Here is a 20,129-nt window from a genome sequence, read left to right as displayed (position 1 = left end):
TTCCCATCCCCACAACAGGAGCACTGGCTGGGTTCTCAGTCCCACTCCAGCAGCCAGCAGGCCAGGAGATGCCTGAGCCAGCCCTGCCCTAGACAGAAGCTGTCTCCCTATTTGGGGAGGGGGGCAGCGGAGAATGGGCAATCCCTGTGATCACACACAGACAGTAGGGCCCTGGGCCCAGCCAGGGCTGGCGTTCAGCTGCTGGAAGTTCATTCACTCTGGCCTCCCAGCACGGGAGGGGTCAGAGCTGCTCCTCACCCCACGGGGCAGAGCCCAGGTCCTACTGCAGCAGCCACCGCTGTGCCAAGATCAGTGTATGGCAATTCGAGAATCTCTCACCATTTCCTGCTCACTGTCGATCCCAGCCAGGGAGGCACCCGGTGCAGAGCAGCGGCTCCGGCTGTCAGTCCAGCTCCCTTTCGTCTCTGAGAAATAGTAGCATTTCCCTCAGTATCCCATCCAGCTGTCTGGGCACGAGGGGCACCGATCAGCTGATGAAAGCTTAGAGGTCAGCACTGAGAATGAGACAGTCACATGGAGGGTAAGAGTTGCATCTAGAATTGGGCATTTGACTGGTATAAAAATTGGTCAACTGACCAGTCAAATCTGTCAAAGAGTGGTCAGATATTTTAAAATACCAATTTATCAGAATTGGTTACCTCCCGCCAGGAACAAAAAAGAGCAAGACGTTACTGTCTCCAGTAGGTTTAGCTTTAGATAGATATGGATCTACCTAATTTTTTAAAAATGTATTTCACTGAGTTATTTTAACTCAGAAAAAAAAGGCAAAACAATGAAACCAAGTTCTGAAAAACACCAGCGAGGCTCCAAGACGCAATCCGAAAGGCAGGCTGCCTCCTACCCCCAGGGCTCTCGCTGGAGTATTTGACTGCGGCCAAACAGGCAGTCAATTGACCGGCTTGCCAAGCCTACTGGGACCCCCAGCTAGGGCTGGTCCACGGCAATCAGACGCAGGGGGACGGAGACGTTAGTCACAGTAAACTTGCCTGGCAAGAAGGATTCCAGGGACACTCCCAGCCTGGGAGGGACTGACACAGCTCAGAGCATTTCACCCCAGGCACAAGATCAACAGCTGGACGTTCAACCTAGCAACAAACAGCCCGTGAACAACTGAGAAGAACGTGGGAACTTTCACGCAGGGACATGAAAGCCACAAGGGGGCGCCAGAAACCACAGCAACCAGAAGTGACCTGTTGCACTGTGGGCCAGGAATGATGGAACTTAATTCACCTCCTACCTGCAGACTTTTCTTTCCCCAAACACAGCAGCAAGAAAGGCACTTTCTGGAAGCCCTCACCGCAGTGTAACCCTTTCAGAGCCATGAAAGAGCAGCAGTGGGGTCACCCATAAGTGACCCCAAAGAGGATCTGAAAGGCCTGTCTAGTTGAGAGGAGTCGGACTCAAACCCCTTCAGATGTTTTTGAGCACATCACTTTTTTTTGCACCACAGTAACTCAGTAGCTGGTTTTCAAGCCTTCCCATGTGGCTGGTGCTCAGCGAGGAACAGACACTCTAAGTCTGGAAGAGTTAGGAAACGTGGCAGCGGTGATCAGAAAACGAGCATGTGTTCACCTCACGCACAAGGCATGTCTGACCCTGTAGATTTAACTGTCCAGTGCACGGTAGCCCACACCCCTGCCCTACTGAACTGAGCAGAGAAGTCAGTGACTAACAGTTGATGGCACAGGCTGTCTCCACCATCCATCTCCAGGTCAGATGCCACATATTCTGCAGAGCTCCCTGCACCTGCAGGTGTGTAACCAACCCTAAGTTCACAGATTCCCACCTTACACAGTCAGAGCCAATGCTGCCCATTGCAACAGCCTGCCATTACAGCAGGGAGCTGGGATTCAGGGCCCATCTGTATCAGAGCAATCTGCACCAGTATAATCACAGTGACTCAGTGACATCCGGGCAAACACCTCCTGGAGATGCGCTGGAGCAGTGTGGCTCGCTCTGGTAACTTCCTCCAGCGAACTGCACCAAGGCAAGCTCCTTTGTGCACCAGTGCAGTGCGTCTACTTTAGCGGTTTGCACCAATTCAACTGCAAGGACGTCATGACATCGGCACAGAGGATTCTTAATGCAGACAGACCTGGATTCAATCCCCTCTGCCAGCTGCTAAACCCTCCTGGGGCCCAGTGATCAGATCCCAGGGCAATAGAGAAATCCCACCCCCGACAGTCTCCAGCACCCCCTGCCCCAGATGACTGGGGGATACAGCAGGGTTCGTGTTCACCGCAAACAGACGCCCTCTGCACGAGCACACGCCATCTGTGCAGCTCGGGGGAGTGAATGGTGCTAAGGGACCCTTCATGGCCAAGCTCAGCGATTGGGGGGTTTCCACACTGCGCTGGTGGAGGGGTCTAGACTGAGTTCTACGGCTCATTTCAATAACATGGCAGCACCTGCCGCCCGGCCACAGGCGTGACCTGAAGATCCAGGAAGGCCAGGCTGGTAACCTCAGAGCAACACAGGGAAGGCAAAGGGCTCAGGGCAGGGAGCCTGGGGGGAGGGATACGGACCAGGGGCTGCTCTCCACCCCCCACCCCAGGCAACTGGAGGTTCATCCACAGCCCCCTGCAACTGCCTGGACTCCAGCTGCCACCCAGAGGTGGGGTGGGGTGACCTCAGGGGGAAGAGGAGGGGGAGGGGCGGGGCCAGTGACAAGAAGTGGGAGGGCCATGCCCCCTTCCAGCACCCCGGGCAGTCTCAGTGTCTATCTCCAGCCTGCCCCCAGGCAGAGATGCCCCATTACCTGGGTTCCCTCCAGTCTCCAGGTGTCCATTGCCATTAACACACAACTCCTGCAGCGGCTCTTCGCTCTCAGCAACCCAGCTGCTGGCCCCATTGTCTCTCTCAGTGACACTCAGGCCACACACACTGCTGCAGGTGCTGGGCTGGGGTCGGCTCCTCTCTGTCTGAGTGGGTCCGATTTGCCAGCAGCAAAGCCGAGGCAGAGGTCCTGGCCCTGGCTCCCCGTCCCTGCTCCAGAATCTCCAGCCGATGTGAAACTGAGACGGACCAAGCAGGACAGGTCAGGGGTGGGGGAGGCCATCTGTGGTTTCTTGTTCCCTGCCCAGCAGTCCAACCCCCTGCCAGAGGCGGTGCCATGATGCTTAAACCCCCTTAACTCCCATCAGCCCCTCCGCCCCCCAGGGCCTCAGAGACCTGATCTGCTACAGGCCCCGCCCACCCGTGACAGGCACCCGGGTGGGGGAGAAGACCCTCCTCACACACACAATCCTCCTAGAAGTAAGTGTGAGTCGGATATCAGAAGGGGAGGGGATGGGGCTCGAAACAGCCCTGTCCCTGTCCCAGCCCCCTCCTTGAAGGGCGGGACTTGAACCAGCGGCCGGCGCTCCTCTGCCCAGCCCCTTCTTTCCCTTCCGGGGGGGCTCTCCCGAACCCCCCCCCGCCCTTCGGCCCGGGCCCGCCCCCCGAATCACCCCCCTTTGGCTCAGAATCCCCGCCCTTCGGCCAAGGACTGGCCCCCGCCGCCGCGCTGCCCTCCCCATGCGGTCCCCAGCCCCCGCCCAAGCCCCGCCCCCCTTCGGAGCCCCGCCCCCATTTGGTCCCCGAGCCCCGCCCCCCATTCGGAGCCCCGCCCCCCATTCGGAGCCCCGCCCCCTATGCGGTCCCCAGCCCCGAGCCCGAGCCCCGCCACCCATTCGGGCTCCGGCCCCTCCCCCTCCGGTCCCCGGCCCCTCCCGCTCCCCATTCGGTCCTCAGCCCCGAGCCGACCCCCTCCCCGGCCCCTCCCCATTTGGTCCCCGAGCCCGAGCCCCGCACCCCATTGGGGCCACGGCCCCTCCCCCTCCAGCCCCGGCTCCCCCCCTACAGTCCCCAGCCCCTCCCCCTCCCCATTCGGGCCCCCGCCCGACCCCATTCGGGCCCGCGGTCCCCCTCGCCCCAGCCCGGCCGTGGCTGGAACCGGCCCGCAAACCCCGCCGCGCAGCGAGCGAGCCACCGCCCAGCAGCCAGCAGCACCCGCCCACCCACGCCCCGGGCAGGGACCCCTGGGACCCGGCGCGTCTCACCCGCGGGAAGAGCGCCCGGCGCCGCAGCCGGGGCAGGAGCTGAGGGCCCAGCAGCCAGGCGGGCTCGCAGCGGGTCCCGCCGGGTGAGTTCGCAGCCGCAGAGCGACCGGCTTCCCTGTGACCCCCGCGCCCACTTCGTTCCCACGTGGGTCTGAGCAGCGGAAACGTCCGTGCCCGGGTGTCACCGCAACAGCGGCCGATCCCCGCCCTCAGCCCCGTCTCCATGTAACCCCGCGACTCCCGGCCGCTCCGCTCCCCACAAACCTTCCCCCCTCTCCCGGGCTGGCCGGGTGCCCCAGCGGCGTCCTGCCCAGCCCCGGGCAAAGCTCCGATCGGGGCTCAGTCCTCGCCCTCCCTGGCCTGCCCGCCCTGCCCGGGCTCCTCCTGAAACCTTGTCCTCCCTCTGCCCTCCCCTGCTCCCCCCACCCCCGACCCCTCTGATCGCTGCTTCCCCCTCCTGCCAGCTCTCCGGGGCCCTTCCAAGGGCTCTGTCCTTGGTCCCCTGGGGCTGACCAAATAGTATATAAACACATGGGGCGGGGAGGGTCCTTACTGGTTTGTTGCGGTGTAACAGTGTGTTACAAGGAGGGGGGAGGTCTTGAGAAAAAAAAAACACCAGTAAATGTGACATGGTTTATGGCCAGCCTCCCTCTTCTGTTCTCTTCTCCCTCTGCCCCTCGTCTCTGGGTTGTCTCCTCTGTAAACACAAATTCAACTCCCCTCTTGATGCTGACAACTCACCCATTTGCCTCTCTGCACCAGCCCCATCTCCTGCTGGCCAAATGAACACCTCAGCCTGTCTCTGGGACATCTCCTTGTGCCTACCTACCTGTCAGCTCAAGCCCAACATGGCTAAAGCAGAGCTCTCTATCTCTCCCCTCCTGTCCAAGCCCTCTCTGTTACCTCCTTTCTCCATCGCTGTGGACAACGCCAGCATCCTGCCTGTCACTCAGGCCTATAACCTGTCATCTTCCACTCACACCTCTCTCTAGGTCAGGGGTGGGCAAACTTTTTGGCCCAAGGGCCACATCGGGGTTGCAAAATGGCATGGAGGGCCGAGTAGGGAAGGCTGTGATTCCCCAAGTAGCCTGGCCCCCACCCCCTATCCACCCCCTCCCACTTCCTGCCCCCTGATTGACCCCCATCCCTAACCGCCCCCTCTGGGACCCCATCCCCTAACCAACCCCTGTCCCCTGAGTGCCCCGACCCCTGTCCACACCCCTGCTCCCTGACAGCTCCCCCCCGGGATTCCCACACCTATCCAACCCCCTCTGTTCCCCATCCCCTGACCGCCCCCCCCAGAACCTCCACCCCGTCCAACTGCCCCCTGTCCCCTGACTGCCCCTTATCCAACCTCCCCACCCGCTTACCACGCTGCTCAGAGCAGCAGGAGCTTGCAGCCACGCTGCCCGGTAGGAGCAGAAGGCCAGAGCGCCGACGGCGCAGTGAGGTGAGGCTGCAGGGGCGGGGGGACAGCAGGGAGGGACCTGGGGCTAGCCTCCCCTGCCGGGAGCTCAGGGGCCAGGCAGGACAGTCCCGCAGGCTGGATGTGGCCCGCGGGCCGTACTTTGCCCACCTCTGCTCTAGGTCCTCATGTCCAGGGCTGTGCTTAAGTCTTGTGGAGTTTTCCTGCATAACATCTCTAAGATACAGCCTTTCCTCTCCATCCACACAGCTAAAATTCCCATCGAGGCTCTGATCACATCACATCTCAGTTACCGCCATATGCTTCTCTTCTCCCTCTTCCCCAGCTCAGATCCATTCAGAATATTGCTGCAAGCTGCAAAGATCATTCTCCTAGCCCGCTGCTTTCACCATGTCACCCCTCTTTGCATCCCTCCACTGGCTCATCCTTCTCTATTGCGTCAAACAGAAGCTGCTTGTCTTCGCTTTCAAGGCCCTTCACGTACTGTCCTCTCCCAACCGGACATCTCTCATTCACTGTACCAAGGTGTTGACTCCCACCTCCAATCGGGTCCATGCTGCCAGCAACACCCACTTGTTAAATTTTCAGACAACCACCTTCATGCTTTCTGCCACATGCCCTTCATGCTGGGGAGGAGAGCCCCTTAAACATTTGCAAACCTACCTCATTATCCATCTCCAATTCCCAAATCAAAGCTCTTCTTTGCCCTGGTGTCTACCAAAAATTCAACAGCCTGTCTGCTGGGGTGCTGAGACCACTGCCTATCATACCGATCAATACAGTCTCATTATTTCCTTCCACTCCCCTGTCTGTCTGTCTGCATCTGTCTCTTGTCTTATACTTAGATTGTCAACTCTTTGGGGCAGGGACTGTCTTTTGTACTGTTTTGTACAGCACCTAGCACAATCGGGTCCTGATCCATGACTGGGGCTCCTATGTGCTACAGTAATACAAATAACACAGGCTAGAAAATGCCACTATTATGGCTTCAGTGCCCTCCCCCCCCCCCCCCACCAAAAAGCAGCAAAACAAAAACAAAAAAATCAACCTCCCAGCTCAAAAAGTATGTGTTTACACTCAGCTGGCTAACTCAATGTAAAGTACTAGTAGAGGTGAGGGAGAGGTGTCTTTTACCTTGATGTAGCTAGTCCAGGAATGCTATACGCTCAGCCTGGAATTTACCTGGACAAGTGACACTGAGGTTAAAGCCACTGGTGCCTTGTCTCCACTAGGATTTTACATCAAGTTAGCTATCTCCGTGTAAACACACTTTTGCAGTGAAGACCATACTTGGGAGACTCCCACCTCAAGGCCCTAACTTCTGGTTGAGCTAGAGATTATTTGCAACATTTAAGAGCCCACTGATTGAAAGAGGTTAAACACACACAACGTTTCCCCATTTTATCCTTGTGCAACTGACAGCACTCTGTGTCGTCAGTTTCACTGCTTCCCCCAGAGAAGCATTCACCAAATCTTTGGAAGTTGTGCACTGCTTCAGGACAATACAATCAGTCATGTCTCTCTCCCCCCACAACGTCCACATGTGTATTCCTAAAGACCTAATCATCTTTATTTATACCTCTTCTGTACCCCTCTAACGAGTGCTTCATACACATGCCCAGGGGGAGGGCAAATGAGTGCACCCCACACTCAGAGAGACACTGACCTGGGAGCGATTTCTAGACACGGTTGAAAATCTTTTCCAAAGGAAAGATTGTCTGTAGAAAAGTGACTATTTTTGGAATGCAAGGGTTTTTCGTGAAAGATTATCAAGACTATAGGAATTTCCTGGTTTCACAATATTGTTCTGACACTTCTAAAATCAATCTTTTGTTCACTATATACTCTCTTCCATGCCTCCACCCCCTTTAACCCAAAACCTGAGTTTGTTCTAAGTGAAAAAATGCAACTAAAAATGTTTGCAAAAACGTTGATATACATTTAAACATTTGATGAGTCCCACCCCAGAGATGGCTGCATTTCGGCACTGGACAAGCGATCGCTGCGCATTGTTACTATATGGCTGTCAACCAGCTGCTGCACCCAACCCCAGAGGCAGTTATATTTCAGTACTTGGCAAGCAGTCCCTGGGCAACGCTGCTGCATGGCTATTGCCAGCTGCCCCAACCCAGAGGTGGCTGCATTTCATGCACTGGGGCTGTGATATACCATAGGGATTAGGCAAGCTGAGGACTCAGAAGTAGACCTAAAAAAACTGTGTCTATGGAAACTGAGGCAGTAACACACCTATCCTCCTTTCAGGTATTTTGTTCATCCCTTTCCTGGTGACACATGTGAAACCGGATCATACCAGCTTCAGGGTAGAGACCATGCAGTTCTAACTAAGTGTCTCTACAGCACCTAGCACAGCTCTTCAGGGCAGAGACAGTCTCTTACTACATACAGACACAGCACCGAGCACAATGGGACTCTGTTCTCCTGGGAACCATAAATCACTGAAGAATAAATCCCACCAAATGAGGGTAAATCCATTCTCATCATTGTATCCACTCATTATACTCCACACCTGAACATAGCCATTATATGAACAACATGACCCCATATCTCAATGTCTGTATTTTGACCCGTTAAACTTTTACCCCCAATTGGGGAGATTGCAGATTATGTATTCCTTATGCCATCTGTTCCTAAACTGAATTTCACATCCCTTGATAATCTGTACCTTATTCCCTGATAACCAGAAACTTCTATGCTTAAATTCTGTACCGTTTTCTTTTTACTTCAACATCATCTTAATAAAATTATTAAATCTGCAAATAATAGGACATCATTCATGTGTCCTGGGAGGCCCTTTAGCCCACCTTTGGGGGCTGTAAAAACAACAATAGGGCTGCTGCCATATCAGGGTCTCCCAAATAACCTCTGATCTCCACCCAAGCCTGTGTCCCCCTTTGCAGAGCAGGGGGTTGGGAGTCAGTTTCACAAGCCACTGCTACGTAGGAAGATCACAGCTTCCCTCGTCCAGGGACTTCATGGCTGCAGCACTCCTTGCAGGTCAGGTCCCTGCTCCATCTCCCCCTCTCTGTGCATTAGCTGAGGAGGGGGAGCCCGAACTCCCCTCTTCACACACATCATGTCTTCCCCCATTGCTAGTGCAAGGAAAAACCCACAAAAAGCCCGCCGCAAGGGGACTGCAATACACACAGGGGCGGGGCCATATACTCTATTAGCATCCTGATCCGGGATTGGACAAGGCACCAAGAGCCTTAACTACATGCGCTGTTGAAATGAATGAAACTTTACCAGCGTGGCGGGACATTTGTCACGACACTGATCAGATTAGCACAAAGTGTGCCAAGGGGACAGAGCCCTTTGGTTCACCCCTCCTACGTGTGCAGCAGGGAACAGACAGCGTGGGCCATTGCAGTATCTAACAACCTGCCACGGCAGTAAAGGACCCAGGGGGTCAAGCCCATGATTTAAAGCCATGATAGGAGCCTTGTGGCTCATGGCCACTTCTTGCTTGCTGGTTGCCAGGAGCCAAAGAGGACCAGAGCATGCAGATCATATGCAGCAGTCAGGCAATGACCAAAACCTGCTGGATTATGTAGGGCCCGTGGCTGGCTGGCTGCAGGGCTGGGACAAAGACCCAAGATGGGCTAACAGCCGCGTTGCAGCCACTTGACCTAGGGGGCAGTGTGCGGGGAACGGGGGAGCGAGAGAGGCTGCTGGGGTTTGCAGGCCCTGATTCCAGGCAGATGTGGGGAGCTGGTTTAGGTTACATGGTGCATGGAGGGGGGCCAGGCTGAAGGGTGCAATCTGACCCCCCAACCCCCCATCAGTGTTTCACCTCTCAGAGGTGCACATTGATTCCAGGGGCCGTGAATGCGGAGTTCATTCCCAGCTCTGGGGTTTTTTATCGCAGTCGCTGGGGGCTGCTCCCTATTTTCTCTCCCTGATTCTTTCGGGTTTTTCTTCTTCTCCCTCCTCTCCTCTCTCTTTCCTTCTCCAGTTCCTGCTTCTATCCCAATTCTTTCTCTCCCCCGTCCCCTTCCTGTATTTCTCCTGTTCCCCCTTTTCTCAGTCCTCCCTCCTTCCTTTCCTCACCTCAATTTCAATCTCTCTCCTCCCCCCCACCCCCGTGTTCTCCCCACCCCCTTTCCTGAGTCTGCTCTGCATGCAGCCCATTCTCTGGGTGTGGAGATAGGAGGCTTTCAAGAGGAACCCTGCTCTCTGTGATGAGCAAAGTGCTGTCCTTTGGTTTCCAGTGGACATTTTGTGCTATGGTTCTTACAGCCAGAAACCTTCCCTAATACTCTGTTTACATGGCTATCAATGCCACGCCACCCTTCCCTCCTCCTCCTCCTGTGCCCCCTGGCCCTGAGGTCAGAGGGACCCCAGATCCCACCCAGAAATGGCAGTTACAGGGTTTGAGTTTTCTCACGCTGTTTTCAAAGATCAGTCTGACTCCATTTCATGAATTGTCCATTTCCCTCCCCCCGCCCACAGGAGGAACTGAATTGAAACAAAAAACAAAAAAGATCAATCAGCTCCACATGCTGCCTACTCATTTGCAGAGGGGTTTGAAGGCAAGGGGACCTGCTCCCCAGCCTGGCATAAGGGGCCCCTGATCTCGAGCGGGGGATGGGACTGTCTCTCGCTGTGTCTCTGTGCAGCGCTCAGTACAATGCAGCCCTGACCTCAAGAGCTGAGCTCTAGGTGCCACCATAACACTCACAGTCATTTATAAGTGACCCAACTGCGTCTCCTTCAAGGCCCGGAAAGGGTTAAATTTCAGACACTGATTTTGAGTCTCTCTCTTGTTTAACCCATCTCCTCCCACGAGAAACAAGTCCCCCCTTTTAAATAAACGGTGAATCATGTTCTAGCAGTGTCTGGAGTTAGTGTCTAACAGCCTGGGGCATGCAGTTCTTGTGGCACAGCACCACATGCCCACTGCATGCCACTGAGTGAAAATCACAGCACTTTTCCAAGTCATTCACCTCCCTTTTAATACACAGAGGTTCACTCTGAAAGTTTTTTTTTTTTAAATTTGTTTAATGTAGCCATCACAGTCTCTTTAGCACATTAATAAGCCTGATATTTCCCAGCTGCTTAGGGGAGAATCCGATCAGACTTTTCTGCCCCCTTGTCATAAATATAAAGGGAAGGGTAAACCCCTTTAAAATCCCTCCTGGCCAGAGGAAAAATCCTCTCACCTGTAAAGGGTTAAGAAGCTAAAGGTAACCTCGCTGGCACCTGACCAAAATGACCAATGAGGAGACAAGATACTTTCAAAAGCTGGGAGGAGAGAGAGAAACAAAGGGTCTGTGTCTGTTGGTATGCTGCTTTTGCCGGGGATAGACCAGGAATGGAGTCTTAGAACTTTTAGTAAGTAATCTAGCTAGGTACGTGTTAGATTATGATTTCTTTAAATGGCTGAGAAAAGAACTGTGCTGAATAGAATGACTGTTCCTGTCTGTGTGTCTTTTTTGTAACTTAAGGTTTTGCCTAGAGGGATTCTCTATGTTTTGAATCTAATTACCCTGTAAGGTATCTACCATCCTGATTTTACAGAGGTGATTCCTTTACTTCTATTTACTTGTATTTCTATTAAAAGTCTTCTTGTAAGAAAACTGAATGCTTTTTCATTGTTCTCAGATCCAAGGGTTTGGGTCTGTGGTCACCTATGCAAATTAGTGAGGATTTTTACCAAACCTTTCCCAGGAAGTGGGGTGCAAGGGTTGGGAGGATTTTGGGGGGAAAGACGTGTCCAAACTATGTTTCCCAGTAAACCCAGTTAGAGTTTGGTGGTGGCAGTGGATATTCCAAGGACAAAGGATAAAATTAATTTGTACCTTGGGGAAGTTTTAACCTAAGCTGGTAAAAGTAAGCTTAGGAGGTTTTCATGCAGGTCCCCACATCTGTACCCTAGAGTTCAGAGTGGGGGAGGAACGTTGACACCCCTTATTTATTATTATTATTATTTATTATTATGATTTTGTATTACTTCAGCTCTTAGGAGCCCCATGCCTGGACCAGGGTTGTGCTAGGTGCTGTACAAACCCAGAATACAAAGCCAGTCCCTTCCCCTTATGCGAGAGTGGCACTGTTAGCCCCATGCAGGATTGATGGTAGGAATCATTCCCTTTGAGGTGGGTGAGACTGGAGGAAGAAGGTAGCTGGGTCCATAAGCGTGTGCCATGAACACAGCTGTGCAGGAAAGGAACAAACCGTGGATCAGGGTTTTAAAAATCAGTGTAGAATAAAGGATTAGATGAAAAGCAGATGATGCTATAAAAGGAAATGCTCTGCTACATAATACATAATTAGCCTGCAGAACTCATTGCCCCAGGATGTTGTTGAGGCCAAGGACTTGGCAAGATTCCCAGAATAATTTTATTTGGATGAGGTGAGTATCCAGAGTTAGATACTAAAGGTTGTTTTAGTAATCACTAAAAAATTTGGGAAGGACTGTAAACCCTCATGCTTCAGGGCACGATCCAACCTAACGAGGGTCAGGAAGGAACTTGCCTTGGGAGCACTTTTCAGAATTTGTTCATGCTCTGGGAGCAGCAAGACTGGTTCTTCCTTTAGGCAGCAGGAGTGTGGGAGGGTGGGGCCAAAAACTGGCTTTACCCAGCAAGATCCAACTTACACTCGCTCCCAGTAGGGAGGAAATTCCTACCTGCTATGAGGCCACAGTTAAAGAAAACATGGATGCAGTTGCAAGAATATGAAATCAGGTCACATAGAATATCAAGGTTGGAAGGGACCTCATCTAGTCCAACCCCCTGCTCAAAGCAGGACCAATCCCCAGTTTTTGCCCCAGATCTGTAAATGGCCCCCTCAAGGATTGAACTCACAACTCTGGGTTTAGCAGGCCAATGCTCAAACCACTGACCTATCCCTCCCACCCCCTCGCCTTCTGCTGACACACATGCACTCTACATGCCTGTCTATAGAAATCTGGGGTGCATCATGTTTGCTGGAACTCCACCCCTTCCATTCCACCCCAGTTACAAACGTTTTGAGCTCCGGGTCCCGGTACAAGTGTCACACCTGTCCCCATCTCTCATCAGCCTCACACACTCCACTCTCTAAGCTCCTCCTGGTCTCCTCTCTCCCAGGCCCAGATCAACAAGGTATTTAGGCTCCTGACCTCTATTGTTATTATGGGACCCTGTCGCTCCCCTAGGGATGCAGAGCTGCCTGGCATCATTCACCTTCTGGCCTGGCCTGGCTCCTGGTGGAGTTAGTCCCTCCCTAGCAGAAGGGGCCGCGGCCCGTGCTGGCACTGAGCCCCTCGTCACAGTGGTGGAGCGGCCCACGAGGCTAGGGCCGCGACTGCGGGCGGTGCTCGGCGCTGCTAGGGAGCCGGGCCCGGCTTGTCGTAAATGCTTTAGTAGGACGTGAAGATGTTTGAAGGGTTCTGTCAACCAGGGAGCGCGCACTTTCCCCTAGAAAGTGACTGAAGTATAATGGAAAAGCTGATTTTAAATTGCTCTTAGCGAGTGGGGCTGATTTGATCGTGGGAGCGGCTCCTAGGGAGCTGGAGGCGACGTTACGGACCCCACCGATCGCCCTGGGATCGTTGACCCGACAGAGCCAGCTGCGAGAGCAGCCCAGCGGGCTTCAGCCAAAGCCGGGCTCCTGGCGGGACTCGCTTTTAGCCCGCTTCAAGAGCCCCCGATCCTGTGCGAGCCGGGCTCTGTTGGTCTAGGCTCGGGCTGCTTTGGCACTCCGGCGGCAGATGGAGCCATCAGCTTCTCCCCTTGCCCAGGCAACGCAGCCCACGGGGCATCCTCATGGCAGCAGAGCCAGGCCCAGCGTCACTGGGGGGAGGTTTTCGCCTCCTTGCTCCTGCCTGTGCGAGCAGCACAAGTCTCTGTGCGCTCTGCCTTCTCCCCTGGCCGTGCTCTGCCTTTGGATTGCACCTGCTGCGGTGCTAAGGGAGGTGCTGCTGGGGGTCAAGGGGCCAGTGCCCCAGCGAAGCCCCAGCTCCAGGAGGACCCCAACAGCAGCGATGTGGAGGAGATGGGGGGAAGGGAGGAGGAGGAGATGGAGGTCGAGGAGATGGGGGGATGGGAGGAGGAGGAGGAGATTCAGATGTGGGGGATTCCTGGGGCCTCCTCGACTTGGTCCCAAGAGGGCTGGCAGAATCCGCCAGCTGTTCTACCATTCCAAAACAGATGATGTCGGTCAATATATACTGAGCAAACCCCTGCGAAAGGAAGGCAAGAAACTCTGGATCAAGGCTCCTAAGAACCAAACATTGCTAATTCCCCAAGGGCTGCCCGAGACACTCAGACTTCTTGCTCTCGAAAAGCAACTCACTCAGAAGGAAGAGGAGGAAGCAGCAGAATATGCAAATCTCTTGTCCAAACGACTGAAGAAAACCAACAAAAACCACCGGAGCAGAGAGCCAAGATACATCAACTGTCCTCATTGAAAACCTTGCTATCAGTGCCAGACTCAAGGCAAACGTCAGAAATAATCATTAAAAATATAAACAGTTCAGACTGTGTAAGAGGTTTTCTGTTCGGGACCCCCTGGGGACGGTCACTTGACACGCTGACATACCACTGAGCCTAGTGTTCTGGCAGCAAGGGCACCCCTTAATTCCCTCCTGCTGAGCCAGACTGTCCAGGTCTCCCCCAGCACAGAACCAGAGACAGGGCCTCATCTCTCCGCAGAACACAGACAGTGAGATCCGCTCAGCCCTGGGAACACACAGGTAAAAAGGGACTTGCCAGTGTTTTTTCCCAGGAACTGAAATTATGGGGGGTGTTGGAATATTCTGGGGGGGGTGGGGCATGAGGGCCGATGAGGGCTGACACAGTGAGGGCAAAGGTGGGCTGTATGGCACCATTATAAAAACTGAAAAATGTTTTATGACTATTGTATTAGATTTAACTCATGTTTTAAAATCATCACAAAAATTAAAGTTGGCTATTCAAGCCTACATCTACATCCGTCTTAGTTTCTTGTGGTAATTTGGTACTCTTTGGTGTCTTCTGGTGTGTCCGTTCCTTCCAGTCCTTCATTATATGCGACATGATCGGGCAGAAGGTGACTTCTTTCAGAACACAAAATTCTATTCAATGAGAAAAAAGAACACTCAGCTGTAGCTGTTGTGACTGAGATTAGCAAGAGATGAATTCCTGCTTCTTTCATCCTAGGAAACAGAGCACAAAGATCGGGTCGAACCACTAGTGATGATGAAGAAGTTGAAGTTAAATCTTCGTTCGTTCATGGTATGATATTCCACTCTGTGTTCAAAATTCTCTCTTCTGTCCTGAGCACACGGCAGCCCCATTGCTGGGAGTGCCTCACTCCACTCAACTGTCAATCTTTTATAAGACAGGCATCTGTAAAAGCTACGTGGAGGTTGAGTAGAATCCAGAAATCTCCACTGCAGATTTGTAAGAATCAAGTCTGTACTTTTTCACCTGGCTTAACAAACACTTCTTGTCCTCTTCACTTATGGAGTCAATATAAGTACCTTCATTAGTCAACTTCTGGACTGAAGTCTTTGCTTCCAGATTTTCAATGGATCTCTCTGATTGATTGTCCAGCACTAGAAGCTATCCTTGGATCAGAGATCTACTCCTGTTGTAGCAGATGCCTGGATGACATTGTTTAATGACCCAAGTGGTTTCAACAGTAGACTTACAAGAGAGAGAATGGCGAGAGTCTTCTCTGAACTTAGGCCTCCTCTACCGTACGCAATTAGGTCGAATTTAGCCGTGTTAGGTAGCATTAAAACTCAATCCGTCCACACAACCAACCCCGTTTTGTTGACTTAAAGGGCTCTTAAAATCAATTTCTGTACTCCTCCCCGGCGAAGGGAGTAGCAGTAAAATTGACCTCACTGGTTCGAATTTGGGGTAGTGTAGATGCAATTGGATGGTATCGGCCTCTGGGAGCTATCCCAGAATGCTCCATTGTGACCGCTCTGGACAGCACTTTCAACTCAGATGCACTAGCCAGGTAGACAGGAAAAGCCCTGGGAACTTCTGAATTTTATTTCCTGTTTGGCCAGCATGGCGAGCTCATCAGCCCAGGTGACCATGCAGAGTTCATCAGCACAGCAGACCATGCAGAGCTCATCAGCACAGGTGACCATGCAGTCCCAGAATCAAAAAACAGCTCCAGCATGGACCAAACGGGAGGTACTGGATCTGATCGCTGTATGGGGAGAAGAATCTGTGCAGGCAGAACTCAGTTTAAAAAAACGGATCACCAACATGCATGCGAAAATCTCCCGGGGCATGATGGACAGAGGCTACTCCAGGGAGGCACAGCAGTGCCACGTGAAAATTAAGGCGCTCAGGCAAGCCTGCCAAAAAACAAAGGAGGCAAACGGATGCTCCTGGTCAGAGCCCCAGACATGCCGCTACTATGATGAGCTACATGCACTTCTACGGGGGGACCCTACCACTACCCCACCTCTGTCTGTGGATACCTGCAAGGGGGGAGTCTCACAGAACAGGGAGGAGGATTTTGTGGAGGAGGAAGAGAGGAGGAGGAGGAGAGTGCACAGCAAGCAAGTGGTGAATCCGTTCACCCCGGCTGCCAGGAACTCTTCATCACTCTGGAGCCAATACCCTCCACAACCTCCCAAGGCGGGCTCCTGACCCATGAAGCCAGAGAAGGCACTTCTGGTGAGCGTACCTTTGTAAATACAGTAAGGGTTTAAAAGCAAGTGTGTTTAGTGATTCATTTGCCCTGAAGACTTGGGATGGATTCACGGCCAGTACAGCTACTGGAAAAGTCTGTTCATGTGTCTGGGGATGGAGCGGGAATCCTCCAGGGACATCTCAATGAAGCTCTGCTGGAGCTACTTTGAAAGCCTTTGCAGAAGCTTTCTGGGTGGGGCAGCCTTATTCCGTCCTCCATGGTAGGACACTTTACCACGCCAAGCCAGTAGCAAGTCGTCTGGAATCATTGCAGCACAGAGCATGGCAGCGAATGCTTCTGGGTTTTGGGCGCATTCAAGCAACATTCGTCGTTTATCTCTCTGTGTTAGCCTCAGGAGAGCGATATCATTCATGGTCACCTGGTTGAAATAGGGGAATTTGTTTAAGGGGACATTCAGAGGTGCCCGTTCTTGCTGAGCTGTTTGCGTGTGGCTGATGATAGCCACGTGGTGGGGCGAGGGGTGAAGCGATCATCCCAGAGAATTGGGTTGGGGGGGGCGTGTGTTGTGGTGCACATCCACCTGAAAACTGCAGCCTCTCCTTTTAAATGGCCAACCCACCAGGCATTGCTTGGTGTGGGACAGGAGGGCACCGCAGTTCGAAAGCATTCCCACATGTTAGGAAGGCGGAAGAAGCCGAACTCCGTGTGCCCCTTGGGATTACCATGGCTACCTGCAAGCCAAATTCTGGTGCCCAGCTGCGTGTGATGTCTCACACCAAACCAGCAGGTACTCAATATAAAAGGCAAAACGCGACCTTGTATGGAAAGAACATGTGCTGTGTGGTTTGAATCGCTTGATTCACTCTGAAAGAGTCTCCCCTTTGTTCTCTAAAATGTATCTTTTTTAATTCTGCTCTCCCTCTTTTTCCTCCCACAGGTGCAACTGTTTCTACGCTCCCCCTATCATCTCCATCCCAGAGGCTATCCCAGATTAGAAGGCAAAAAATCCGCACTCGTGATGACATGTTTTCCGAGCTCATGCAGTCCTCCCGCCCCACCACAGTTGGGGAACCCCATTGCAGCAAAACCATCCACTATGACCTGCACATTTCCCAGAGTCACTACCCTTGATAGCAGCAGCTCAGTGATTGCGTTGGCTACTTGGATCCAGCAGCCCCCAAAGTTGATTTGCCCAATCCAAATTAATTCCCAACTGACAGGTAGCAGTCAGGCGTTGCAAGCTTCCAGAGGGCTATCGCCACTCGCTTCTCAACTGTGAGGGCTGCTCTCATCTCGGTATTCTTGTGCTTCAGGGCAGGGGAAAGCAAATCACAAAGTTCCATGAAAGTGCCCTTACGCATGAGAGAGTTTCGCAGCCACTGGGAATCATCCCAGAATCGGCATTCCACGGAATGAACCTGTCCCATTGCCACCATGATGTCCAAATTGCCAGGGTCCGTGCTTTGAGAGAAGTGCGTGTCCATGTCCTCATCGCTCTCGTCACCGCGCTGCCGTCGCCTCCTCGCCTGCTTTTGCAGGTTCTGCACATACTGGAGGATAATGCGTGAGGTGTTTACAATGCTCACAACTGCAGCGGTGAGCTGAACGGGCTCCACGCTTGCAGTACTGTGGCGTCTGCACGGGTCATCCAGGAAAAAAGGCACGAAACGATTGTCTGCCGTTGCTTTCATGGAGGGAGGGAGGGAGGAAGGGAGGGGACACTGACGATATGTACCCAAAACCACCCGTGACAATGTTTTTGCCCCATCAGGCATTGGGAGCTTAACCCAGAATTCCAATGGGCAGTGGAGACTCCGGGGACTGTGGGATAGCTACCCACAGTGCACCGCTCCGAGAATTGATGCTCACCACTGTTCTGTGGACGCACTCCCCGATGTAATGCGCTTAGTGGGGGGGACACACAATCGACGAAATAAAGTTGGTTCTGAAAAATCGACTTCTATAAAAGCGACCTAATTTCATAGTGTAGACATACCCTCAGTAACAAAAGTAGTCCCCCAGCCTCACTACTTAGATCTGTCCTCTCTTGGTGGATACTTTCCAAAGCCAGTCATAACGGTTGCAGTAATTTTAAGACAACTGCCAAGAATCACTCATGAGAAAGCCAGCAGGTTTTCCCAGGATGGACTCATTTGAACTTCAATCCCAGGGTATCTTCTATTTGTTTCCAAAATGTTCAATCCTTTTGGACTCTTGCTGAAAAAAGAGTATAAAAAAGCCATGAAATTTGTGGCTTTTTAATGTCTTGGAGATTCTGCAGCTTGTACTAGCGCTAGTTGGCGTAGATGGCCTCTACAGTGTGTATAGGAGAGATGAGGGTGACACTTTTCTCTGAGCAGAGCTTGTACTCCACTATGTCTTGCAGAGAAGTTTGTAGCTCCATCAAATGCACAAGCAGCCATCTCTTTGGGGTTCAATTGACAAGCATTTAACTCTTCTAAAATGTCACAGATGCAGCTGATGTGTCTTCTATAACCTGAACATCTAGAATGCATCTACTGGCCTACCAGAGACATCAAGATAACATACGCAATGACTTAATACTTGATGCCTATTTGCATTGGTGCATTCGCCGGCCATGTATGCACATATTTTGAATATGGTGAGAGAATTCTTCACTTTTTCAACTCCTGAGTCTTTTCCTGTTGCACCGCATGCTTCTAGAGAGTCAGCTGAGCTTTTTGCAGAAAGAGAGTGAGCATTTGCCAGTCTTGTTCAGAACCAGTGTCCAACTTCAAGATTAACAAGTGACAATGCGCTTAACATAGGCCTCTAGTTTGTAGTATGTGGTATCTCGTGCTTAAATAGGAAGTATGATGCCACAGCCATGTTGGTTCACATAAACTGAGTTGTGTCTCCAGCATTCTTAACAGCCTCCTTAAGTTCTTCTAAAATTGGCTTTGACAGTGACTGGCTTAGAAGGCTTTCTGCATGTCGACGCAGTCCAGAGGCAGCCTTTTCATGTCGGTTGTCAGTATTGGCGTAGCTGATCCGTCCGGCAAACCAAGCTCCTCCACTTCTACTATATAAATCCATGACATGCCCACATCTCAAATACTGCATGTAGTTCTGGTCACCCCATCTAAAAAAAGAAATATTGGAATTGGAAAAGGTACAGAGAAGGGGAACAAAAATGATTAGGGATATGGAACAGATTCCATATGAGGAGAGAAGACTGGGCCTTTTCAGCTTGGAAAAGAGACGACTAAGCATGGATACGATAGAGTCTTATAAAATCTGGATTGGTGTGGAGAAAATGAATAAAGAAGTGTTATTACCCCTTCATTGAACACAAGACCCAGGGTCACCCAATGACATTAACGGGCAGTACGTTTAAAACAAACAAAAGGAAGTATTTCATCACACAACGCACTGTCACTTTTTTGCCAGGGATCTTGTGAAGGCCAAAATTATAACAGGGTTCAAAAAAGAATTTGATCAGTTCATGGAGGATAGGTCCATCAATGGCTATTAGCCAGGATGGGCAGCGATGCAACATCATGATCTGAGTGTCCCTAGCCTTTGTTCGCCAGAAGCTGGGAGTGGATGACAGGGGACGGATCAATCAATGATTCCCTGTTCTGTTCATTCCCTCTGAAGCACCTGGAATAGTCATTGTCAGAAGACAGGACACTGGGATAGATGGACCACTGATCTGACCCAATATAGCCATTCTTACATAAAAAATAATTATAATAAAAAAAAAAGTTTAGTACAGAAACTCCCCAAGATAATGACCTCTTGAGATAGCGATGATGTGAGATAATGACGTTGGCAAATAACGCATTTTAAAAATCTTGGCCTACTAGGGAACATATATTTATGTAAGTTTCCCAGTCACAAATCTAGCTTCTGGAGAAAAGTCACTAAAACATAGTCCAGTGCTCTGGCTGCTGTTGTTTGTCAGGCCACCGTTCACTCTGTTGCTCTGCCCTGATAGCCCTGTGCTGTCACCTTCTGCTGCCACCTGCCACTGTGACCTCTGCGAGCTGGTCTCTCGCGGTTCCACCCAGCTC

The 20,129-nt window shown here is 52.0% G+C and overlaps 1 protein-coding gene across 1 annotated transcript in view; it reads right to left on the bottom strand.

The window, feature by feature from the left end:
* Window positions 1-4,286, bottom strand: part of LOC141998842 (C-type lectin domain family 2 member D6-like) — a 59,492-nt gene extending 55,206 nt beyond the window's left edge. Inside the window, 3 exon segments of the mRNA XM_074971818.1 lie at window positions 340-554; window positions 2,780-2,942; window positions 4,062-4,286. Coding sequence (XP_074827919.1) covers window positions 340-554; window positions 2,780-2,942; window positions 4,062-4,286 — 603 coding nt within the window.
* Between the last annotated feature and the right edge of the window lie 15,843 nt (window positions 4,287-20,129).

The sequence above is a fragment of the Natator depressus genome, chromosome 14, assembly GCF_965152275.1.
Source record: "Natator depressus isolate rNatDep1 chromosome 14, rNatDep2.hap1, whole genome shotgun sequence".
In the NCBI taxonomy this organism is placed as follows: domain Eukaryota; kingdom Metazoa; phylum Chordata; order Testudines; family Cheloniidae; genus Natator; species Natator depressus.
The sequence above is the reverse complement of the archived record's forward strand: the minus strand, read 5'-3'. Positions and strand labels throughout refer to the sequence as shown.